Below are 25,549 nucleotides of genomic sequence, written 5' to 3' on the forward strand. Positions count from 1 at the left end.
GGATTTTTAAAAAGACAATTAATATAGAAAATAACTCTTACAGTTACTGTAAATGTTTATTTCATCTTCATCCTTTTTACGCTTTAAAAATGCTTTATGTCATACACAACAGGAACACAAAAGGACGTGTATATAACTTACATCAGTATACAGACTTTTTTTTTGTAATAGGGAAGTGCAATCAAAAAAAGTTTGGAGAGCACAGGTACAGGTAGTTAATGCCGTGGGTGTTAGGAAAGTGGCAGGATTATATTATCTCAGCGTGCTGTAGAATCGCTGTACCACGGAAGTCTTCGTGAAGGACACGGCACCAGGTTTTCATAAACGGAGGTTTGAGGAATGAGCAGGATTTAGAAAAATAACTATTGCAAAATGTGTTGCCTATAAAACAGAGCACAGTGCTTACTGCCAGAGGAGATTAAAGTACTCTAAAAACACTTTTAAAAGGAGATCCTAGGTCCAAACTGCAGCCCTGCTCTCAGAAGCTATCTCAGCCCCAGACTTGAACCTGTCGGAGAAGGAAGTTCCCCGAAATGGCCCAGGAGAGTGCAGCTCTGAAGAAGAGGGACTGGAGGGAGAGTGATACCACTTTTCCGAGCCATGGGCTGTCCCCTCCCCTAGCAGGAGGCCAGCCGTGAGGTCCCTTGAGCTGTGCCCTCGGGAGGGTGGGGAGAGGGGAAAAGAAAACGCAGTCCTTTCTGGCTGGGACCGTGTCTGAGCGCAGAGGCCGGGGGGCGGGGGAGGGGGATCTGTGAAGAGGGGGTGAGTTCAGGTGCTTTTCTAACGGGGAGGGAGAGCAGTGTTGGTAGTAGGGCCAGAGGAGCGGCTTTAGGCTCGAGTCTCTTCCTGGTGGGCAGGGAGTCCGAAGAACCCAGGAAGGCATGGAGGACCCTAAGGCCTGGTCCTTTCCTTGACGGCAGAGGGACTCCCGAGATGGACAGTCCAGAAACCCCCTCCGGAAAGCATTTTCTTGGCCGCTCAACTAACTTTATACATCCCGAGGCTAAGAGCTGAGATAATTAGATGCGAGCGACAGCTGTCTCGGCACCGTGGGCGCCAGGCACCTGGCTTGGAGCCCGACGGCCCGAATTCTCGCGAGAACGGCAGCCGCCATTTTTCCATTGATTGCGGCGGGCTGGGGGAGGGGCCGACGACGAAGGCGGCTGCGGCGGCGACGACAGCGGAGCCTTGGGTCGGTGTCTGCGCGGTGGTGTCTGAGGCCCAGGCTGAGGCCTCCTCGGTAGCCCGAGCGGAGTCGGTGTTGAGGATGACGGCCGCTGCCGTTTTCTCCTGAGCTAGAGCCGCCGCTACCCTCCCCCTCCCCCGGCAGGGCGGAGAGGAGCGGCCGGAGTCTGAGCGATGGTGCCCGGCGAGGAGAACCAACTGGTCCCGAAGGAGGTGAGGGGCCAGCGGAGGAGGCTAGGCCCGAGGCCTGCGGCCGCTTTAGGCAGCGCAGGCCGAGGCGAGGGGCCGGCCGCGGGCCCAGCTCGTGGGCCGGCCCGCCTGTGGGGGAAGGAGGTGTTGGGGGTGCATGGTGGGTGCGACGAGCAATTGGGAGACCCGACTGGGTCTAGGGGGCCGGGGAGCGGAGACCTCTCCCCTTGGGTTTCTGGGGCTGGACAAATAAAGGAGCGCACTGGGAGGAATCGGGTCCTGCTTTGGGGGAGAAGGTGGCTTCTCAAGTAGTTATTTAACGCATTGAGCCAAGGTAGAGAGGTGATTTCAAAGAAAACATTCTGCAACACTGGCTGACGGGCACGACAGGGTGACGGTGCTGCTTCTGGTTTTGACAGTGGCAGTGTATAGCTTTCAGGGCTTGTGAAATCTACACCCAGCTTGAGCTTCGTGGGAGGGCAGTTAACTGCTACGACTTTTTTGAACAACTGTTTCTTACTTGGTAGTACTATGGGCCTGCCTAAATGGGGCCTCCCAATGATCGATGAAAAGTAGTAAATGCGACTTCCCCGTAAAGGTAAGAGATAGCGAAGCATTACCATATGGAGAGCTGAATTACTTTTTGTAGTTGGGCTGTGTACGCCAGTTTGGGTGACTTCTTAAATTCTTAAAAGCAAGTGATATGAGAAGGCTTGACTTCTTGGCTTCTCTTGAATAGTAGGAGAGGATTAATGGTAGAATCCAGCACTGGCCAGGGAATTTCAACATATTAATAGTATCTCTGTTGGCTTTATAAATATCTTCAGGGTATCCAAACGTGTATTTTTAACTGGTTGATCATCAGGCGAATGCTTTGGATTTTTAGTTCTCATATACCTTAAATAGAGGCAAGTGTCCGTTGAAATTAGCTATGTTGGATCTTGATATTTTTGAGTGATGTTCTTAAAAATTCTTAATTTTTTTTTTGCCTTTTTTGGCTGCTTTATAGCAATTTGTTGCTACTTGACCAAGCTCCGACACTGCAAAAGTGTTATTGGAGTTGTGTATGTATGATATGAATATTTTCCCAACATTATCAGATGATTGTTTTGCAAGGACAGTTTTTTTTTAAACTAAGTTATCATGTGTCAGTATTTATTCATCAAGCACCACCAACTCTGCAAAGCAGATAAACAGATGAATTAATCAGAATTCTTGCCGTGGGAGCTTTTAAGGCTACTAAGGAAGGTAACACTAGTATTCATTGAACTCCAAGTAAGGACTAGGTACTTTTCTGCAAAGGTTACTCTCATGCAGGGATGGAAGTGATAGGTGCTATGAGAGATATAAAAATGAATTTTCATTTAGAGCTACATAGTGCTGGTTTTCATTCCTATGAAAAGCAAAGTTATCCTTTATTTTATTTTATTTTTTAAATTAATTAATTAGTTAATTTATGGCTGCATTGGGTCAGGCTTTCTCTAGTTGTGGTGAACGGGGTTACTCTTCTTGTGGTGTGCGAGCTTCTCATTGTGGTGGCTTCTCTTGTTGCCTAGGCGCGCATGCGCTCTAGGCACGCAGGCTCAGTAGTTGTGGCTCGCGGGCTCTAGAGCGCAGGCTCAGTAGTGTGGCTCACGGGCTTAGTTGCTCTGCGGCATGTGGGATCTTCCAGGACCTGGGCTCGAACCCATGTCCCCTGCATTGGCAGGCGGATTCTTAACCACTGTGCCACTAGGGAAGTCCCTTTCTTAATTTTTTGACCATTAGAAAATATAATATAGGTGGAACTTTGCTTTAAGGAAGCCCAATATTAGGTTTATTTCCCTAATAATTTGATTTATAGAAAACATGGTATAAATAAACACTTTCACAGGAACATACCTGAAATGCTGCCTTTACCTTTTGGATTTTAAAGATTAAATGCCTCTCCTTTAAGACTAACTCCCTTACCTGAGGCTTCAAACTCATCCCCACTTGCAACATTTTTTTTTTTTTCCCCTACTCTTTCTGGACCACATGCGTTTATTTTCTGTTCCCTAGACTCATCTTCAGTCTTTTCTTTTTCCCTGACTCCTTTTTTGTTTCCTGGAAACTTGCACAGTACTCTCAAATCTCAAAAGTCTGTCACTGTTCTAGCTAGCTAAGTAATTCATTCTTTTTTGATGGCCATACTTCTCTTCTTGAATTCTTGCCTGCTTCTCTTCCTTGAATTTTCTTTTGCATTTGATACTTAAAAAAAATTCCTTGATTTTAGTAATACTGTACTTTGGGGCCTTTTGCCCCCTGCCTGTTTGTACTTTCTGACCACTCATTTAGTCAATGTCTTTCTCTTTTTGTCTGTGTCATTAATTATCACTTTCGTCTCATCTTTGTCATCCCTTGTCTGGTCTTTTTCAGTAGGAGTAGAATTATATAGTGCTAAAGCTGAGAGAACACATAGTGACCATTTAGTAACTTATACCCCTTCACTTCTATAGATGAGGAAATGAGGGCCAGAAGATTGAAAGTGACTTGTTCAGGGTCACATAATGAGTAAATAAATGACAGAGCTAGGACTAGAACTCACATCCCCTTGATTATACTCTGTTTTACACATCCCTTCATGGAACCTAGAGGCTCCGTAAAAGTAGTATGTAACTCTCTAAGTCCATTTACTATGGACTTAGAAAATAAATTACAGAATTTTAAAATGTCTTACTTCTGTTCTACTGGCTTATTACCAACAATTTGGCGGGCTTTTCTCTTTTAGAGAACCTCTGACACTTACTAGATTTAGATATTGGTTAAATGTGTGCATCCATGTGTGTGCAGTTGTTGAACGAATAATATGTTATTCTGGTCCCTGAAGCTCAAGGACAAGTGTACCTTAGAGGACTGCTGAAGAAGGCAGCTTAGTGTCATGCAGGGCTTGGCAAACTAGTCCCTGGGCCAAATTCAGCCCACAGCCTGTTTTGTTTGGCCCATGAGTTAAGAATGATTTTTACATTTTCAAATTGTTGAAAAAAAATCAAAATAATAAAAATAATCTGTGACACATGGAAGTATATGAAATTTAGATTTCATATATTTCATTTAGATTTCATTTAGATTTCGTATATTCATTTCAGTATTCATAAATAAAGTTTTATTGGAACACATTGATGCCCATTTATTTACTATTATCTATGGCTGTAGCAGAATTGTGTAGTTGATACAGATGCTGTATGCAGGATAAGTTTGAAACTGTTTAGCTTGGTGTTCAATGCCTAGTACACTTTGATTCTGGCCACAGTCTGCCCTTTCAGCTTATCTCTTCTTCCTCAAAACAAGTTTTTAATGCAGCCAAACAGGTTTTTCTCTAACTTGCTTTTCACTTCTATTTGTGCTAACTCTTCTTTCCTACTTCTGCCCACTGATACAGAACATTCATACACATCTTTCCCTCAGTACCTCATATCTCATTTATTCTAAAAAACCTTTTCTGACCGTTTAACCTTAAGGATTTCTCCTTCTTAGAAGACTTTTATATATGAATAGAATTCATTTGGCAATTAATAAATAGTGCTTTGTGACATCTATTATGGTCTCAGACTGTATTTTATTATTATTCATTATGGATTTCTTGACAGCAGAGATCTTTGTGTGTGTCTGTCTCTTTCTCTCTCTCTCTCTTTTTTTTTTTTGGTATGTATTATAGGTCTAAGACAGTGTCCTTTCTGAAGGACACTGATCTTCAGTAATATTCATTGATGTGGTTACAGGGTTGCAAGGAAACTTAAGAGTTCTAACCAATTTCCCCTGCTTGGATATTTTTCACAACATCCTTGGCAAACTGTTTTCCAGCCTTTGCTTGAATACCTTCATGACATCTCTGATAACATCTTTGTCTTAGAAGAGATCTGTTTTAAGTTTTTGAGTTGAGAGAAGTCTAGATCTCTGTAGCTGCCATCTTTTGATAGTTGCCCCTGAACAACAGAGAAATCTTAAATCATTTTGCATAGGACAGCTTTTTCTCATTGTTGAAGAGGGGGGAGGGGAGGAGGACTGAGCATCCACAGTTCTTTGTTTCTCAGTTGCTTTCTTTTAGACATAATCCAGTGTTTTTAATATTTCTCCTAATTGTTGTACCCAGAGGAGAGCAAAGTGAGTGTGGTCTGTTCTTTGTGGTAAACAACAAAGCATTTCACCTCACTTTTTCACTCTACTATATGTCTTTGAATTGTTTTATATTGATGTTGACTTTGAGATCTCTTTTAATGTCATTCCACTTTCATTTATTGCATCATTGTTTTTATTATTCTGTTTCCTTATAAGGATTTGTGACATTAATATTTGTTGTGTACTCACTGTACGTTACTGTACGCTGCCATATAGGGAATATTTAGATAAAATTATTTTTTCCTCAAGTATTTTATAGTATAATTAAGGATAAAAGGTACATATTACTAATAGTTTTAAAATAATACTTTCACTGCAATACTTAAAGTGGCGTCCAAGGAGTATGTAAATGTAGAAAGGATAGAAAGATGAAAGAAAAAGAATATGTAGTTCCATATCTCAGTGGATTTTTTTCTGCCTCTCTTTTCCATATAATAAACACTACTTCTATCTGGAACTAATGATGATAATAATAACCAAAATTTATTGAGCATTTATTATATGTCACATACTGTTGTATGTGCTTTGTGTGTATTAACTCATTTGAACTTCACAATGACCTCATAACTATATCAGGGCCGTTGATATTGAGAGCCCTCAAAACATTAAAACAACTTGTTTTTCATCTCTATTGTCTGTTTTTTTAAAAAAATAAATTCAATTAATAAATATTATGGAACATGTCAAATGAGTATTCTTTTAATTTGTATGGCTTCAACCTTTGATTGTAATTTACACATTTATATCTACAGCCCTGACCTCTCTTCTAGTTTCGGATTTCCACCTGCATACTAGATATCTCTACTTGGTTGTACTCTAGGACCTACAGATTAAATATGTGTAATATCAACCTCATTTCTCTTTCCTCTCTTCTCATGTCCTCCTCCCAGCATAGTTCTTTCTTTGTATTCTCTTGTTCAGTTAGTGTCATCATCATCTGTTTATTTGCTGAAGTTGGAACAGTTTTTTGACTCCTCCTTTTTCCTTTTTTCCATATATAGTTAAATTGTCACTTGAAAAATATCTCTTGTATCCTTACCTTTCTCTTCGTGGCTCTGCCTCTATTTTCTCATTCAAATGTAGCCCTTTTAAATGGTCTGCGTTCTTCTAGGCTCTTTTCTTTCGTAACCGTCCTCACCACAACAGCCATTACTTTCTAAAACGCATGACATTATGACTTACCTGTTTTAAAGTTTATAATTATTACCCTCTGATTGCAAATTGAATACTAGGTAATATTAATAAACACTATGCACCAGACACTGTGCTAAACAATTTACACACTTACTTAATATCTATAAAGCGCTTTAAGGCATCTCTTATCTTTCATTATGTATTTTATAGATAGAAAGAAAGTAAGGCTTAAAGAGTAAGTAACTTGGGCTTCCCTGGTGGCGCAGTGGTTAAGAATCCGCCTGCCAATGCAGGGGACACGGGTTCGAGCCCTGGTCCAGGAAGATTCCACATGCCGTGGAGCAACTAAGCCCATGCGCCACAACTACTGAGCCTGTGCTCTAGAGCCCGCATGCCACAACTACTGAGCCCACGTGCCACAACTACTGAAGCCCACGCGCCTGGAGCCCGTGCTCCACAACAAGAGAAGGCACCGCAATGAGAAGCCTGTGTACCCCAACAAAGAGTAGCCCCTGCTCGCCGCAACTAGAGAAAGCCCATGCACAGCAATGAAGACCCAACACAGCCAAAAAGAAAAAGAGTAAGTAACTTATTCAAAGTTGTATAGCTGTTTGTTTCTAAGTCATTGTGGCCTTAATCAGTAGGAAAGTCCTTCATAATGTAGCCTCAATTGATTTGTTTTTTAAAATTAATTTTTGTCAAAGTTATACGTGCACATATTGAAAAGAGTTGAATAACTCTGCTCTGCAGATTCTCCCTCCCCTTCATTTTGGGCTCTCCGGAGGCAGCCACTTGCTACTCATTCTTTTGATATTTATCTCCATATTTCAAAATAGTATGCCTGTAGTTTTCCCTCGTGATTTTTTCAGTTGAATGGATTGTCTGCGGACTTCCCGCAATGGAAGATTCGGTTTACCACTATCCCCAAACACAGACACACTTCTCAATTCTGCCCAATCCTTCCAATATTGTCATATTGCAAGTTGTTTGGATACATCAAGTTTCAAAGTTTATATCAATGTCACTGTATTCATAGTTGAGCCTTGTAGTTTATTGTGATGATTTTTCCTTCCTGTACAGTATTTTGTTTTCCATGAGTTAATATTTTCTAAGAATTTGCTTTTGCTTTGTTTTCTATGTATTTATCATTAATTTAACCAAGTGGTTCTCAATTGGGGGCAACCGAGAGGATATTGGCTATGTTGGGTAGGTGAGGGAGGGCAGGAGTGTGCTACTGATATCTAGCGAGCAGAAGCCAGCTATGCTGCCAAGCATCATCCTGCACTGCACTGGACCGCCTCCCACGACAAAGAATTATGTGGTCCAAAATGTCAATAAAAACTCTGATTTAGTCCAAACTCTCAAGTGTATGAGTCTTCTCCTTATGTTCACAACTACCAATTTTTTGATGAATTTTCTTGAATTGCAGCTGCTGTCTTAGATTTGCCTTTACAATCATCTTAGAAGTTTCCGTCAGGTCTCTCTTGTATTAGAGCTCCTGGTTCTGTATCTGATGTCTTCATCTTTCTTTGTGTTCTCATTTTGGAGGACCACTTTCAATAGCTTTCTGGATGGGCTATAATTTTTTCAAGACTTCACATGTCTGAAAATGTTTCTACCCTCTTGCTTTATAGATAGTTTGGCTGGGCAGAGAATTCTCGGTCAGAAATAATTTTCTCTCAGAACTTTGAATACATTGCTCCATTGCCATATTGTTTTCAGTGTTGCTGTTGAGACATCAGATGCCTAGAAGATTTTTTTTTAATTAATTAATTAATTATTGGCTGCGCTGGGTCTTCGTTGCTGTGTGCGGGCTTTCTCTGGTTGCCGCGAGCAGGGCCTGCTCTTCGTTACGGTGTGCAGGCTTCTCATTGCCATGGCTTCTCTCTGCCACGGCTTCTCTCGTTGCAGAACACGGGCTCTAGGTGCGCAGGCTTCAGTAGTTGCAGCACGCGGGCTCAGTAGTTGTGACGCACAGGCTTAGTTGCTCCGCAGCATGTGGGATCTTCCCGGACCAGGGATCGAACCTGTGTCCCCTGCATTGGCAGGCAGATTCTTAACCACTGCACTACCAGGGAAGTCCCTGCCTAGATGATTTTGAATCTTACTTTTCCTCTCTGGAAGCCTGGAGAACCTTTTCCCCTAGAGTTCTGAAATTCCTGTATTATGTGTACAGGTCGGTTTTTCTCCACTTCTCCTGGGTTCAGGGTAGTCTTATTCAATCTGATATTTGTCTCATCAGTTCTGGGAAATTTTCTTAAGTCATTTCTTTTGTTTCTTCCCCTTCGTTTTCTCTGTTCTCTCTCTTGAATTCCTATTATTTAGGTAATGGGTCTACTGCCTTGGTTTCTCTAATTTTCTTCTGTTTACCTCTATTTTCCATTTCTTTTCCTTTTTCCTCTGTTTTCTGGGAGATTTTTCTCAATTTTATCTTCTGATTCTTCTACTAAGGTTTTATTTCTGCTATCATGTTTATAATTTCCAAGTACTCTTTTTTTTCTGAAAAAGTTTTAATATATCCTGATATATCCTGTTTTTGATATCCTATTTGTTTTATGGATGCAGTGTCTTATCTCTCTTAGGAAATTATTGATACTTTTCTTCTCTGCATATTCTCTTTTCTCCAAATTTCCTTTTTCTGTTTGTTTGCTTTGGGCTTTGTCTTTCATATTAGATGCTTTTTTTAGATGTCTGGTATTCCTTGGAACTCAATGCTTATTTAGAAGAGGGGCCTTAAAAAGCTGAATGGAAGCTCTGCCAGTGGGTAATTATGGTTTTCCCTGTACTTTAGATATGTGTGGTTAATTTCCTTGTAGACTCCCAGTGACACGTTTTTCCCTTGTGCTGAATTGATTTCCCAGAAAAGATTTCTTATCTTTTGCTTGGAGAGAACAAGCTTGGGAGCTGAGTAGGAAACGGGGTTGTGGGTTTCATCATAAAGTACATGAATACCGTTTCATTTACTTCTCCAGTTTTCAATGTGGCAGCCCTCAAATTTGATTGCACCTGGCATCCTCTAGTCCAGAGATACCTTGTTTTATGCTCTTCTGAGATTGCTTAGTCTTTTGCCAGGAAGGGTCAAAGAGTAAAAGAGGATCTGGGAGTTCTGACTGCTTCTTAAGCAGACTTTAATCTCTTATTCTAGCTTGGACTTCACTCTTGCTCCCAGAGTATCGGAAACTGCTAGTTCCTGAGCCTTTTTGGGTTTTTTCCCCTTTTTTCTTTTTAAATTTTTATAGAAAGCTTGAAAAAAGAATACGCAGAGTTCCCATATACCTGTCACCAAGCTTCTCCTCATGGTAACATATTTTATAACCACAGAACACTTATCAAAAGTAAGAAATTAACTTTAGTACAATACTATTAACTATACTACAGAATTTATTCAGATTTGACCAGTTTTCCACTAATGTTTCTTTTTATTCCAAGATCCAAATTCAGAGTCCCACATTGAATTTTGTTGTCATGTCTCCTTAGTTTCCTCTTATCTGTGACAATTTCTCAGACTTTCCTTCTCTTTCATGACCTTGACATTTTGAGCAGCACTAGTCATTTTTGCAGAATCGCCCTCAATTTGGGTTTGTCTGATCTTTTCTCATGATTAGATTGAGGTTATTAAAGAGAAGGCTGTCACAGAAGTGATATGTCCTTCTCTGTGCATCATTTGGCGGGGGGACATGATGCTGATGTGTCCTACTGTGATGTTAACCTTTGATCACTTGGTTCAGGTGATTCTGCTAGGTTTCTCCACTGTAAAGTTACTATTTTCCTCTTTAATAATTACTAACTACTTTGAGACCATGCAGATATCCTGTTTCAGCTTAAACTTCTGCCCACTAGTTTTAGCATCCATTTATAGATCTTGTTACTGTTGCATTCTAATAGTGATTTTCTGTTTCCCTCATTATTTCTACATTTATTAATTGGAATTCTTTTGTGAGGAAGAGTTGTCCCTTCTCCCACATTTATTTACTTAATTATTTATTTATGTCAGTATAGACTTAAGATATTTATTTTATTCTTTCGATTATAACCCCAAACTATTGTTATTTATTTTGTTGCTCAAATTGTTCCAGTCTTGGCCAGGGGGAGCTCTTTCTGGTTGGCATCTGTGCTCATCCTTGCCTTTTGAGCACTTCAGTACTTTGTGGCACCACATAAAGCTTCAACCCATCTTATACTTGCCCTGCCCCAACCCTGCAATCAACCACTTCTCCAGAGAGTTTAGGGGTCTTTTGGTATAATTGTAACTGTGGTATGTCCTGTAAGCCAGGTGTCTTTGTTTTTCTAGGCTAATGTAGGTTTCAGTCTTCTCAGGTGTAATTGTCACTACCACTTGTTCTGCTTTCTAGCTTCTAAAATTGTGTTTCTGGTTTCCTATGGATTTATGCTCTTTAAAAATTTTCTTTATTCTTGTTTCAGAGAGGTTTTGGGAAGCTTTTGAGCTAAATGCTTGTATTCAATTTGTCCTCTTTGACCAGAAATTCTTAAATGTTTTTGTTATCTCCTGCCCCAAGCCAATTTTGTTTTAGCCACATTCAACCACATTAGTTGCTGTTCCCTGATGTGCTGTATGCTTTCATGTGTCACTTGCCCTGAGTGAATAATATGAAATGTTTTTTAATACCTGCTTTTCAGGGAGTTTTAAATGGGTGAACTTTGATTTTACATGAAAACTATTTAAGTACTTTATTAAGTACATTTTTAGGATTCTTGCCTCTTATTTTCCATTTTTTGGATTAGTCACATAAATGTTTTGTGTCTTAGTACCAAATATTGTAAATTTTTTGCCAAAATGGAGGGGAGAGGCTTAGTGCATTTCTAGAGTACTAACATACCATCACCATCATAGCCCAAGTTGAAAGAAAAGATTGTATTGAAAATAGGGGGTTGTGTAGCACAGGGAACTCTGCCCAATATCGTGTAACAACCTAAATGGGAAAAGAATTTGAAAAAGAATAGATACATGTATATGTATAACTGAATCACTTTGTTGTACACCTGAAACTAACACAACATTGTTAATCAGCTGTACTCCAATATAAAATAAAAAGTTAAAAAATAAAATAAAATAAAAAGTTATTGTCCAAGAAAAAGAAAGGGGGTTGTGAAAAACATAGTATTAAATATACATTAAAATACCTATTGTAAATTTAGGTTCCAGAAGACATCGACTTTAAAAACTTGATTCATTGGTATTAAGGACCTTATTCAGTTCAGGCAACATGATAAGTGTCATGATATTCAGAGGCATATTCTTTTATGAGGCTTATTACATGGATTTTAAAGTGTTCTGTCTAGGTATTTCTGCTTAGAATCTAATTTTGTACAAACATTCTCCACTGTAAATGATGTGCTTTTTCACATCAAGATTCTTAAAGAATGTATTTTTCCTGAGCCTGCTTTTCTGTCAGTATAATGGAAGAAGGGATGGATATAGGTGTAGTGTAAGTGAACAGATGTCTCCTCTCTGCTCTACTGAATACTTCTGTTTACTTTGTCTCAGGGTGTGGGAGCAACAGTAATTGCCCTGTTCTTTTGTTTAATGGAACTAAACTGAAACAAGCATACCTAAAGTAGCCATGGACAGGAACATTTTCATTGACATAAAACTGTTGCTGCAATCCACTGTCGAGAGTGTTGAGAGATTACTGTTTTTATGAAACTTACTGAGATATATGTCTTGAATTTGTTTTTTGTTGTTGTTTGTTTGTTTGTTTTTGACCATGCTGCACCGATTGCAGGATCTTAGTTCCGCCACCAGGGATAGAAAGCAGGCCCTGGCAGTGGGAACACTAAGTCCTAACCACTGGACTGCCAGGGAATTCCCAATATGTTTATTTATTTATTTGTTTGTTTTGGCCATGTCATGCAGCTGTATTGAATTTTTTATGTTTTTAAAAAGCAAGCTTTTAAAATCCTACCCAACCAGCAAAATCTAGCCCTTCTTACTACTATAAGAAACTTTTCCTGATTCTCCTCTTTCAACCTGATAGCATTTTTCTAACCCTGAAATCCCATAACATTGTAGCTTTTGACATTTGAAAAATTATAAGTTAATACCTTTATTATTTGTGTTAATACCTTTATTAGAAGCTCTTCAAAGTCAGGACACAACAGTCAGCGTGCCTGGGTTCAACTTCCAGTTTTGTGACCTTGGGCAAGTTATTTAACCTACCATTACCTAAGTTAAATGAGGATACTAGTAACTACCTCCTAGGGTTGTTGGGAACGGTTAATGAGTTAATACATACAAAGTGTCTTCCACTTAATAAGCACTCTTATAAATGTTATCTGTCATAATAAGTGTTACTATCTTCATTACTGTTATTACCTTCATCCTGTATTCTCCCTAGGGGCCAGCATAATGTACTGTACATTGTTGTTGTCCAATATGTATTGATTAAATAAAAATGAAGTCATATTTTAGTTATTAAATATGCTTAGTTGTTTGAAGTCGGGGATCTGATATGACCTGTCAGCATAAATCCTAAATGATTGTTCGATTTGACAGGTTCTTTTATATTATCAAGTAAGACCTGTTTTTGCTACTTTTTGATAGTTGAAACGTGACAAAGTACAAATGAAACTTTTTAGTCTAATGAGATCCTAAGAAAAATCGGTTTAGTGTATATAGATATTTGTTGAAATAACTTACTAGATCAACAAGTTATTTGTGTATAAGTTTCAGTGTGAAATGTTATTTTAAAGCAGGATTCATGTTAAGAATAGTTTATTTCTGGGAGAACTTTATGTGTTTGATAATTCTGATTTTCAAAAATTCTAGAGTATAACCAGTTGACATGGATAGAAGAACCAATTAACCTGTCTATTTTTGTCAGTTGTATTACTGATTGTGCTTTAGATTTGATGCTGTGTAATTGACTGCTATAAGACTTGCAGAGTCATTCAAATTAGCAGAAATATAGTGGCTTTCCAGTAGAGAAGAACTTAGGGCTAAGTGACATAATTAAGAAAAAAGATCTGGAATTTAAATCTTTCTGTATACGGTGAGTCCAGTACTTTTGGTTTAGCTTTAAGGAAAACCATGAACCTCATTTATCACCTAAGTGAAATTTTCCAGTATAACCAAAGCATTGTAATTTGACTATAAATACCTTTCTTGTTTCAAATGATATTACCTATTTTTATTTCATCATAAATACGCTTTAATTATTCTTAATGTAGATTTCCATAGTTCTGGATGTGGTCGAATTCATTCAGTTAAGCATTGAGTTAGTAGCTGCCAAGAACCAGAGAATCAAAGATGAATAAGGAATGTGACCTAGTTCTAGTTGCTAGTCTAGTCTGGGAGACAAAAATTTGTAATGAGGCAAATGCATAATTTGGAAATAAAGTGGGACCATAGAGGAGGGAGCTACCAGCTTTATCTAGGGGATCCTGTGAGAATGTAACACTTAAATTAGGTCACAAAGGATGACTTGACTGCCAAGTAAAGAAGGAAGTAAGAGCTTTTAGTTAGGAGAAATGGCATTTAAAACACACAAGTCTGTAATGCATTTTAAAAGTGGCAGAAAGTTTGGGGTAAATGCATGGGGTGCCTGGGGTTGAGTGAGAGAAGATAGTTCTGACAGATTGTGTTTTAAAATTCTGAAGGCTTTGTATGCCTAAAAGGAATTTAGGTTTTTATTGTGCAGAAATTAGTGGGCAGGAAATGTTTTTTTGGCAGAAAAAGTTAACCAATTTGTTTATAATTGTTACAAACAAATTCAGTGAAACTTGTTTGCTGAAACATTGTTTACTTGCATGAATGTTTTATATCGCTGCATTAATATTAAACATTTACACACAAATGAAAATGGGGCAAGGCAGAATTGGCTATAATACCGATTCTCTCACCTGTTTTTTTTCTTTTTTCATTTGCAGTCATATAATTAGGTACTTTTTTTTGTTTGTTCTTTTAAGAATAAAATGTTTCCCTTTCATAATGCATCTTAAGTGCATTCTCCACATTTGAGTCATCCTGGCAGGATATCCTTTGGCATAATTGTTACATATTTGATATGGATAACACACAGGTAGGTATCTTCAAATAGGCTAACTAGATAGGCCTCATTTGCCTCCAGAAATGTGCCAGTAGCTGCACTTTGGTAGTGTAGATCTGGTTTGAAGTCCTGAACACTTGCAAGTGAGAAGTTCAGTGTACTTCAGGGACAGCTGCAGTATGAGGCTTGTAAAAATGTGGTTTCTTCACCTTTTCAGTATAAGACATATTCTTGTGAGTGACTTTAGTAGCTGGTTGCTTTCTTGAGTGCTTTACCACTGGCTTTTTACAGGCATTTGTCTTGGTAGGAGCCATAGTACAGAGAACTCCCTGTTTATACCCCCTTTCTTTTCGGCAGCTCAACAGGCTAAAGTGGCACTGGTGCTAGAGTGATGACTGGTGGCGGCTGCAGCAGCAGCAGCAGCAGCTGAGAACACCGCAAGGCGTGTTAATAGGGGATTCATGAAATCTTCCCAAGGATTTCCCCAGTGCTCCAAATTCAATTGACTTTAATATTCTACTGAGAGGAGCTCTTGATTACAACCCCAGTTCCAGGTTGCATTAGAAAGTAGAATTTTTGTATGACTTACCTGGTAAAAGATACGTATTGCTTTAGTAAATGTATCAATACATAAACTATCTATGAATTCATATACATTTCTTCCATTTTATAGATATAAAATGTCTACCTTTTTATGTGTTTAGGTATTTTAATTTTGTTGCCTTTAATTTTACGTACACCAAGTTGTATAATTTATTACTTTATTTATAGCACTTTGTGGTAATGAAAGGGAATTGGTGAAAAATTAGATACCTAACAATGAAGTCTCTTATTAAAAGACATCTAAGGGATTTCCCTGGCAGCCCAGAGGTTAAGACTTTGCCTTCCAGTGCAGGGGTTGCTGGTTCGATCCTTGGTCGGGGAGCTAAGATCACACATGCCTCGTGCCCAAAAAACCAAAGCATAAAAACAGAAGCAATATTGTAACAAATTCAGTAGAGACTTTAAAAATGATCCATATCAAAAAAAAAGACATCTAAGAAATATTACTGCTTTAATTTTGACATCTTAAATTCACGTCTTGAAATATTTATTTACTATTACATTTACCATTAATATAACACAAGTATGATTTTTAAAATTCTAAGAAAAATAGACAGTGATGCAGAAAATATTTCTACAATTCAGTAATATGATTTAACAGTGGAAGGGAAGTAGTAGTTCGGTATTACAGCTCCTTCATTTATAGGGGAGGAAAACATGAAGGCTGTAAAAACCCCATAACTTACTTAATGTCTCAGGTAGTGGAAGAGCTAGAATGAGACTTTTTTGAAAAAGTCAAGTTTACTGAGGTATAATTTATATACAGTAAAATTTGTTCCTTTAAGGCATACAGTTTTATGAATTTTGACAAACTTATACAGTTGTATAACCACCACCACAGTCAAGATATAGAACATCTCCATCACCTTAAAAAAGTTTTCTCATGCCTCTTATAATCAACCCCACCTCCCACCTCTAGGCTCTGCAACCACTGATCTGTTTTCTGCCCTCATGTTTTGCCTTTTCCTCATATAACTGGAATTCAAATAGTATGTAGCATTTTGAGTCTGACTTTCATCTAGCGTAAAACTACGATGTTTATCTATGTTATCTGTTGTATCACTAGGCTTCCTTTTTATTGTCCAGTGTCACAATTTGTTTATCCATTTATTAACTGGTGGACATTTGGGTTATTTCCAGGTTTTGGTGATTCTGAATAAGCTGCTACAAATATCTGTGTACAGCTTTTTCTTTTGGTAGACATATGTCTTCATATGGTAAGTGCGTGTTTAACTTCGTAAGAAACTGCCAAACTCTTTTCTGAAATGGCTGTACCATTTTGCATTCCATTGAGCAGTGTATGCACATTCCAGTTGCTCTGCCTCCGTGTTGGTACTTGGCAATGTCAATATTTTTCAGTTTAGTTTTTTAATCATTCTAGTTAGTGTGTAGGGGTATCTCTGTGGTTTGAATTTGCATTTCTTATTGACTAGTGATGTAGTGTATCTTTTCATTTACTTGAAGTTTTTTATTAAGCCTGCTTTTAAAAAATCATTTTATTTGAATATTACATATTTAAAGTTTTGCTAGTACTGATAGGAGAGAGAAGTAAAAAGAGTACCTATTCTCAAGGAGTTGATTTACATAGAGAAAACTGGTAATTGTGTTAAAGAGTATGGCTGTAATTTTGACAGGCTTCTTGAGAAAGGGGGTCATATATTAGCTTTCTGGTGGAGAGGATAATGGTTTGGGAATCAGAAAATGCATTGGTTTGGCTTTGCGTTGCTTATCCTTTCTAGGCCTTTTTTTTCTTCTTCATCTCTGAAATGAGGGAGTTGGACTAGATAAGGTATAAGATTTGTCTCTAAATTATAAATCTACATAAACTGTTTGGTAGTAGTTTTTTGCTTTTTTTTCAGTAGTAGGTTTTGTGGGTTTTTTTTTTCTTTTTTGCGGTACGCGGGCCTCTCACTGTTGTGGCCTCTCCCGTTGCGGAGCACAGGCTCCGGACGCGCAGGCTCAGCGGCCATGGCTCACGGGCCCAGCCGCTCCGTGGCATGTGAGATCTTCCCGGCCCGGGGCACAAACCCGTGTCCCCTGCATCGGCAGGCCGACTCCCAACCACTGCACCACCAGGGAAGCCCTGTTTTTTTTAAAAAAAAAAAAAAAAATTTATTTATTTTTGGCTGCACTGCGTCTTTGTCGCTGCGTGTGGGCTTTCTCTAGTTGCGGCGAGCACGGGCTACTCTTCATTGCAGTGCACGGGCTTCTCATTGCAGTGGCTTCTCTTGTTGAAGAGCATGGGCTCTAGGCGCACGGGCTTCAGTAGTTGTGGCACTTAGGCTCAGTAGTTGTGGCTCGTGGGCTCTAGAGCGCAGGCTCAGTAGTTGTGGCACACAGGCTTAGTTGCTCCATGGTACGTGGGATCTTCCTGGAACAGGGCTCGAACCCGTGTCCCTTGCATTGGCAGGAGGATTCCTAACCACTGTGCAAACCAGGGAAGTCCCTCAGTAGTAGGTTTTTAAATTATGTAAGAAGGCTGTGCAATCAGAAAACAAAGATCTTTGCAGATCTTTCCTGTCTGATGAAATTTCTGTTATCCAAAAAAGATCATCTTCTGAAATTTTAAATAATATAAGTTATAATATAAATATTATAGTTGAGAATTATATATTTCTTTTTTTTAACACTTTTAAAAAATTAATTATTTATTTTTGGCTGTATTGGGTATTCGTTGCTGCACACAGGCTTTCTCTAGTTGTGATGAGCAGGGGCTACTCTTTGTTGAGGCGTGCAGGCTTCAGTAGCTGTGTCTCTTGGGCTCTAGAGCGCAGGCTCAGTAGTTGTGGCTCACGGGCTTAGCTGCTCTGCAGCATGTGGGATCTTTCTGGACCAGGGCTCGAACCCATGTCCCCTGCATTGGCAGGCGGGTTCTTAACCACTGCGCCACCAGGGAAGTCTGAGAATTATATATTTCTAAAGTCTATTATAAGGATGGTAGCTGACAGTTCTATGATAATACATTTTGTATGATACTATATTATTATCATTTATGGAGCATTTTTAAGATGTTCTCTCTTGATCTTCAGAAAAACTCTTTGTGAACCATGAGAGTCAGAGATAAGTGACTTGCATAGGATTACACGGCTAAAAGAAAAGTAGCCACCTTGACCTAAGGGTTCTAGCCTAGATCCTTTGCCTCTGCACTACATTGCTCTTTGCACTGTAGACCATTCCAGTAGGAAATAAAATCTTTAAATTGTTTTAAATAACCTTAACATTTTTTTCAGTTGTATAATTTCATGTTCAGGGTATTATAAAATTTATTATCCATGCTTCTAAATAAAAAGCATGGTAACACATAATATAAAAATCTACTTTGATTTAGTAGTAATGCAGTAGAACATTCAAGACTTGTAAACAAGTCAGTTGTATCACAAGCTGAGTCACTGCTTGTCAAGAACAGCCTACTCACAGAAGAAAACTTAGCTGTAATCAAAAATAAAGATAACAGGAATAGTAAAGGATATATTATATACCCTCCTGAGAGTAGTTTAGTTTCTAAGTATAGATGCCTTAACAGTGGGTTACCCATTAACAGTAGTAGAACAACAGTTAAAAGGAGTATGGCAAAAGTGGGAATGGTGTTAGGATAGAAGTGAGAGGAAAAATACTATTATCATAATTTTAATGACACAAATATATTCAACATTATGAAGTCATCAGAAAGCTTGTATTTCTTAGGAGATCTGTGTTCATATGTGACCTTAGGTTTCTTAATTTGTTGTTCATCTGTAAAATAAGGACCTTGATCTGATGTCCAAAGGTTCATCCATCTTTAAATATATGTATTATAGTTCTGTGTGTGTGTGATGAGTCATCTGATTGATTGCTTCTTAACTGTCAAATGAAATATGTTGATCATAGTTAAATAGATTGTAAATTACTCTTTTAAAGTGCTGAAACTTTACACTGTTACTTTTCTACTAATCAATCGAATGAGTACTTGATGTAATCTGTTACAAGAAAAAATGTTACAGAGTTTTCAGAGTTTTATATATTTAGTTTTCTAATTATATTATGCGGGTTCTGGGAGCTTGATTTATGGGTATTTTAGAAGGAAGTGGAATGCAGGATTCTGAGGGACACCTAATACTAGAGCACAAAGGCAGGTATGAAACTATGTATTTTTACAGAATTTTAAAAACAAATGTTATATGTTGACAGGCAGTTGATGTTATCATGTTCTATATTAGTTTAAGTTCAGAAAATCCATTCCATGATATATTAAATAAGTACCTGTTAACATTGCAAGTTAGTTTATCACAGAATCTGTATTTAACTAAAATAGTAAAGTAGAATGTACTTACAATTTTTTTATGCCTTGAACTAAGCTTTTAGAATAGGTACAGAGTCATCTTTTAGAAAATTCCTATATGAAGATTTGAATTTGAAGAAACTCAATATATATGAAGAAAGCAGGTTAAAGCAGGGAGTGATTATTATCAAACTTCCTTTAAATAGTAAAAACCCTTGCAGTAAAAAAAATTTCAAAATTTAAAATCATCTTGGAAACTTTTCAGAGTTTCCAAAATCAATTCAATTTTTAAAAATTTACTTAGAAGTTTTAAGAGCACACTATGCTTCCAAAAGCATCAGCTATAACATATTATGAATTATTTTCCTGAATGAATATATTTTGTTTAGAGAATTCCCTAAAGGACCTTAGACTTTCTGCTTCTGTGGTTTGTTTTTGGTAGTTAAGATTTTAAAGTATCCGTTTTTATTTCTAAGCTAAGTAGAATCACACTTAATCTGCTTATGTTTCTTCCTACACAGTTGTTGTGGTCTTTATTCATGTTCATATTGTATCTTTATGATTTTCTGAAGTATTTACGTACTCCTGACTAATCTCCTCAATTCCTTGGACATATTTGTTTGTTTGTTTTGAGTATATTAAGAAGAAGAGCTACATTCTGTTTTTTAAAAAACTGATACAAACCTTAGATATGTGAAAGAATTTTTTTTATTAGAGATTTGAGCTTAAAATGAAATATTATGAAAAGCTATGGTTACGAAGACTGAGCCATTTGGGGGAAGTTACAGAGGATGCTAGTGGAAATGGACTTAACGTGGATACTAAGAAAGTTTTGAATTTTTGTTAGTAAAATGTCATTTGTATCACTTTCTGATTGTAATGATTAATAGAGATGTTTTATTATAAAGGCTTGACTGTTTAGGAATGCTAAACAGAAATGGGAAATGTGACATATTTAAATGATATACTATTAAAAGTTTCAGAATACCTACATATACATTCTTAGTCATTTGATTACTTTCCATTCTACACAGTAATGTCTTTAATGTTAACTTTTGAATGGAACAAATCATCTGTTTATTTTGATGATTAAATTATTCCATATTTGGCCAGTGAGAGCCTTTTCAACTGGTTCCTGTGTCCTCTTGACATATCCCATCAATGTTGGAGGATGTCCTTACTTTCTGGCAGCGCAGGGCATTCCAAACTCTTTGTGTATTTTCCCAGCCCTAACACTAACATCAGCCATTTCTACAAAGACCTATGGACCCTTTTTGTGGAGAATCGTATTGAGAAACCAAGATCTGGGCATTAGATGTGTTTATTGCTACAGAGATGTCATTGCTTCTAGGTACTCTCAGTGGAAGGAGGTAGAAAATATGCACAGACGTGTATATAAACATGAAATCTGTTTTTATTTCTATATCTGTTTCTCTCTAAATGTATGTATATATACAGTCAAATCATCTGTAAGTCCTTAATCCATAGGCAAAAAAATTTTTTTGGTTTACAAGAAAAAAGGGAAATTTATTTCATGCTTATACATATATTTATATATATCCATAATATATTTTATGCATATTATGTGTCTGTAATACAGAACCATTGGAAACCCAATTTGCAGACAGTTTTGCTGCTTCCACAAATTTTGGTCGTAAGTTCTCTATTTAATGTTTTTAAAAAATATATTTATTTATTTATTTTTGGCTGCGTTGGGTCTTTGTTGCTGCGCGCGGGCTGCGCCGGGCTTTCTCTGGTTGCCGTGCGCGGGCTTCTCATTGCAGTGGCTTCTCTTGTTGTGGAGCACAGGCTCTAGGCGCGTGGGCTTCAGTAGTTGTGGCTCGTGGGCTCTAGAGCACAGGCTCAGTAGTTGTGGCGCACGGGCTTAGTACCTCTGCAGCATGTGGGATCTTCCCGGACCAGGGCTCAAACCCATGTACCCTGAATTGGCAGGCGGGTCCTTAAGCGCTGCGCCACCAGGGAAGCCCTACTGTGCTAGTTTTGTCATTTGTTTTCTGTAGACTCATCATTCTGTTTGCTGTACACACTAGGAGTATAGTCCTTGGAATCTCCCTAGATCTTTTTCATGTACTGTTGTTCAGGAGTGTCTTGGCTATTCTTGTAGTTTTACAGATTTGTACAGGTTTAAGAATAAGCCTGTTAGTCCTCCCTCAACCCCCAAAACACACACACACACACACACACACACACACACACACACACACTTGGAATTTTGATTGGCATTACATTGTACCTATAGATTAATTTGGGAAAGTTAACTTTTTTACATTATTGAATCTTCCAATTTATGAACATGACACATCTTTCATTACCTTATCATTTATTCAGATCTTTGTTAATTTCTTACAAAGCGATGTTATAGTTTTTTTCATAAAAGGCTTGCAGATTTTTGGTTAGATCTATTCCTAAGTATTCTATAAGATGCTATTGTAAATAGTTTTTTTACTGCATTTTAAATCTGTTGTTGGTTTATTGGTTTTTTAATGCATAGAAACTTTGATAAGCTATTATTAATGGTAATAATTTATATGAAAAGTATTTTGGGTTTTCTAGGTAGACAGTCATGACATCTGTGTATAATGACTGTACTTCCTAATCCATTTAGGTTGTTTTTCTTTTTCTTCCTTATTGAACTGTCCCTTTGGTACAGTGTTGACCAGAAATAGTGACTAGTGTGCAACCTTGTTTTGTTCTTAAAGTGAGAGCTTTCATCATTTTGTCATTAAATATGTTTGCTGTAAATTTTTGTAGATGCACTTTATCAAGTTAAGGAAATACTCTTCCTATTTTGTTATGCATTATCATGAAAAGATGTTTATTTTCAGATGAATTTTCTGTATTGTATCTGTTGTCATGATTTTCTCTCTTAACCTGTTAATGTGGGGCATTATGTAAATTGATATTTCCAATGTTAAATCAACCTGGTTGTGATGTATTATGCTTTAATACATTGCTAGATTCAGTTTCCTAATACTTGGTTTCACGTATTTTGCAGTTTTCATGAGTGGTATTGTTTTATAATTTTCCTTTCTTAATATTAGTCTTTTTAGAGTTTAATATCACATGTTAGCCTCATAGTATGATTTAGAGAGTGTTCTTCATTTTCTAAAGCTGTGAAGAAGTTCTGTAAAAATCAAATTACCTTTAGAGTATTTGGAAAATCTTAGTAAAATCATCCAGGCATGGAAGTTTTTCTTGTTCTTATTGGAAGATTTTTAACTACTAACTCAATCTGTTTAATGACTTGAGCACTATTGTGGTTTTCTTTTGTTTTCCTTTGAGTTTGTTTGATGACTATTATTTTTCTGGGAGTTTATCCATTCCATTATGTTTTCAGATAAGTTGGCATAAATTTGCTTGTGGCATTCTTTTATCTTTTGTTGTTGTTGTTGTTGTATCTAATAGTTACATCCCCTTATTATAATATTTTTGTGCCTTCTCGTTTTGGGGGATTGATCTTACCAGTGGTTTGTCATTAATTAGGTTTTGTTGTTGTTCAATAAAATCAGCTTTTGGCTTTGATAGTTTTCGTTATAGTATTTTTGTTTTCTATCTCATTAATTTCTGCTTTTATCTTTTTATTTCTCCTGTTCTGGTGCTTTAGTTACATGACATAGATTTTGTTGTTGTTTTTGTTTTCTGCTTCCTGGAGACCAGCCACAGCCCCAAATGCCAAATAGTAGCAGAGAACTGACTATTTTTTCAGCTCTAGATTTTTGTAGTTCTTCCTGGCTTTTCACTCTATCTTACCTCTGCCTAGTACCACAAAGGCTCACCTATTTTGCCAGGAAAGCTCCCTGCTTCTCCCCTGCCCCCCATATTCTGTACAAGTTTGATATGTTTCCATTATCATTTGGTTCTAAATATTTTCTATTTTCCATTATTCTTCTTTGACCCATCAACTAGTATATGTTAATTTTGTAATTATGTGATTTTCCTAGTTGCCTTTTTGTTACTGATATTTAATTCAGTTGCATTATAGTGAAAGAAAGTGTTCTATATGATACCAGTCTTTTGAAGTTTATTGAGACTTGCTTTATAAAAAAGCCGAGTATCAGGTCAGTTTTTATAAATATTCTGTGTGTGCTTTGAAAATATATATATTTGCAGCTGTTAAGTATAGTCTTTGCATGTATCTGTTATATGAGCCTTGTTAATTTTGATGTGTGTTTTTCTGTAATGTTGTTAATTTTTTGTTTTTGGTTTTTTTGGTCTATTAAACCTATCAAAAACGTGTATTAAAATCTCACACTAATATGTTGGATTGATTTATTTTTCATTATACTATCAGTTTTTGCATTGTATATCTCAAAGCTGTTTTATTTAATATATTCAGGCATTTAGAACTGTTACATCCAGGATAATCCCCCATTTCCAGATCCTTAACTTGATCATATCTGCAGTCTTTGCCATAGAAGGTAAAATTTATAAGCTCTTGGGATTAGGACATATTATCTTTAGGGACATGATTTAACCTATTCCATTATTGTTGTTTCTTTTTCTTTTCTTTCTTGGCTTCTTTAGGTTCAAATGATTTCTTTCATTCCACTTTTTTTCTGTTGGTTTGGACATTATATACTGCTTATATTCTTTTAGTGTAAGTGTTTTTAAAATTAACTAATTTAATATGCACAGTTACCAAAGTCTAAAATTAATTATCTTTAATTTCCTCTTGAATAGTGTATGGATGTTAGAATGCTTTAATTCCAGTAACACCCTCACTTGTATGGTATAATTGTTATATACTTTAATTCTCTCCTTTTTTTTTAAACATAGAAGACATTGTTTAGTTTACCCACCTATTTGTCACTTCTTTTTGCTCCTCACTTTTTAAAATTGTGATAGTATACACATAACATAAAATTTACCATTTTAACCATTTTTATGTGTGCAGTTCACTGGCTTTAAGTGCATCCACATTGTTGTGCAAACATCACTACCAGCCATCTGCAGAACTTTTTTTATCTTCCCAAATTGAATCTTTGTATCCATTAAGCAATATCTCTCCCTATCCTTCCTCTTCCTCGTCCCTGGCAACCATAATGCTACTTTCTGTCTATGAACTTGACTTCTCTCCTTCTTATATAAGTAGAATCATACAATATTTGTCCTTTGTGTCTGGTTTCTTTCTCTTACCATAGTGTCTTCAAGATCCATCCATGTTATAGCATATACCAGGATTTCATTCCTTTTTAAGGCTGAATGATACTCCATTGTATGTTTATGCCCACATTTTGTTTATAATGTCATTCGTCAATAGACATTTGGGTTGTTTCTATTTTTTGGCTATTGTGAATAGTGTTGCTATCCTGCTAAAACGTATACTGTTTTCCAGTGGAAGCACCATTTCACGTTCCCATCAGCAGTGCACAAGGGCTTCAGTTTCTCCACACCCTCCAACGCGTTAGTGGGAATTTTGTTTGCTTGTTACCGGTTTTTGGTTTTGTTTGGTAATAGCCATTCTAATGGGTGTGAAGTGGTTATCTTGTATTTTTTATTTGCATTTTCCTAATGATTGGTGATATGCTTGTTGGCTCTTTGTATATCTTCTTTGGAGAAATGTCTATTCAAGTTCTTTGCCTATTTTTTAACCAGGGTTTTGGGGTATTTGTTGTTGTTTTGGGGTTGTTAGAATTCTTTATATATTCTGGATATTAATACCTTAACAGATACATGATTTGCAGGTGTTACCTCCCATTCCATGGGTTGCCTTTCTGCTCTCTTGTCCTTTGGTGCACAAGCATTTGAATTTTAATGAAATCCAATTTATGTATTCTGTTGTTGTTATTGTCTCTGCTTTTGGTATCATATCTAAGAATCACTGTGAAATCCAGTGTCATGAAGCTTTTCTCCTATGTTTTCTTCTAATAGTTTATAATTTTAGCTTTTGCTTTTAGATCTTTGATCCATTTAGAGTTAATTTTTGCAGCTATTTATTTATTCTTGTATCCCACTCCTTTGTCAAAGACAAAATAACTACTTTGGGACCAGAATTTAAACACTGAGTAAAAATGTT

At 37.2% G+C, this 25,549-nt stretch overlaps 1 protein-coding gene across 2 annotated transcripts in view; it reads left to right on the plus strand.

Annotated features, from left to right (window-relative positions):
* The first annotated feature begins 683 nt into the window (after positions 1 to 683).
* The window catches only part of USP47 (ubiquitin specific peptidase 47), a 121,118-nt gene continuing 96,252 nt past the window's right edge, over positions 684 to 25,549 (plus strand). The window contains exon 1 of one of the 2 annotated variants that reach the window (XM_029206882.1): positions 684 to 1,398. In XM_029206882.1, coding sequence (XP_029062715.1) covers positions 1,360 to 1,398 — 39 coding nt within the window. In that variant the 5' untranslated portion in view covers positions 684 to 1,359. Of the gene's footprint in view, positions 1,399 to 16,427; positions 16,472 to 25,549 lie in introns of those variants that run through there. The other variant, XM_029206883.1, reaches the window with a different exon arrangement.

The sequence above is a fragment of the Monodon monoceros genome, unplaced genomic scaffold (assembly GCF_005190385.1).
Source record: "Monodon monoceros isolate NGI ecotype Baffin Bay Population unplaced genomic scaffold, NGI_Narwhal_1 Super_Scaffold_7, whole genome shotgun sequence".
Classification (NCBI taxonomy): Eukaryota; Metazoa; Chordata; class Mammalia; order Artiodactyla; family Monodontidae; genus Monodon; species Monodon monoceros.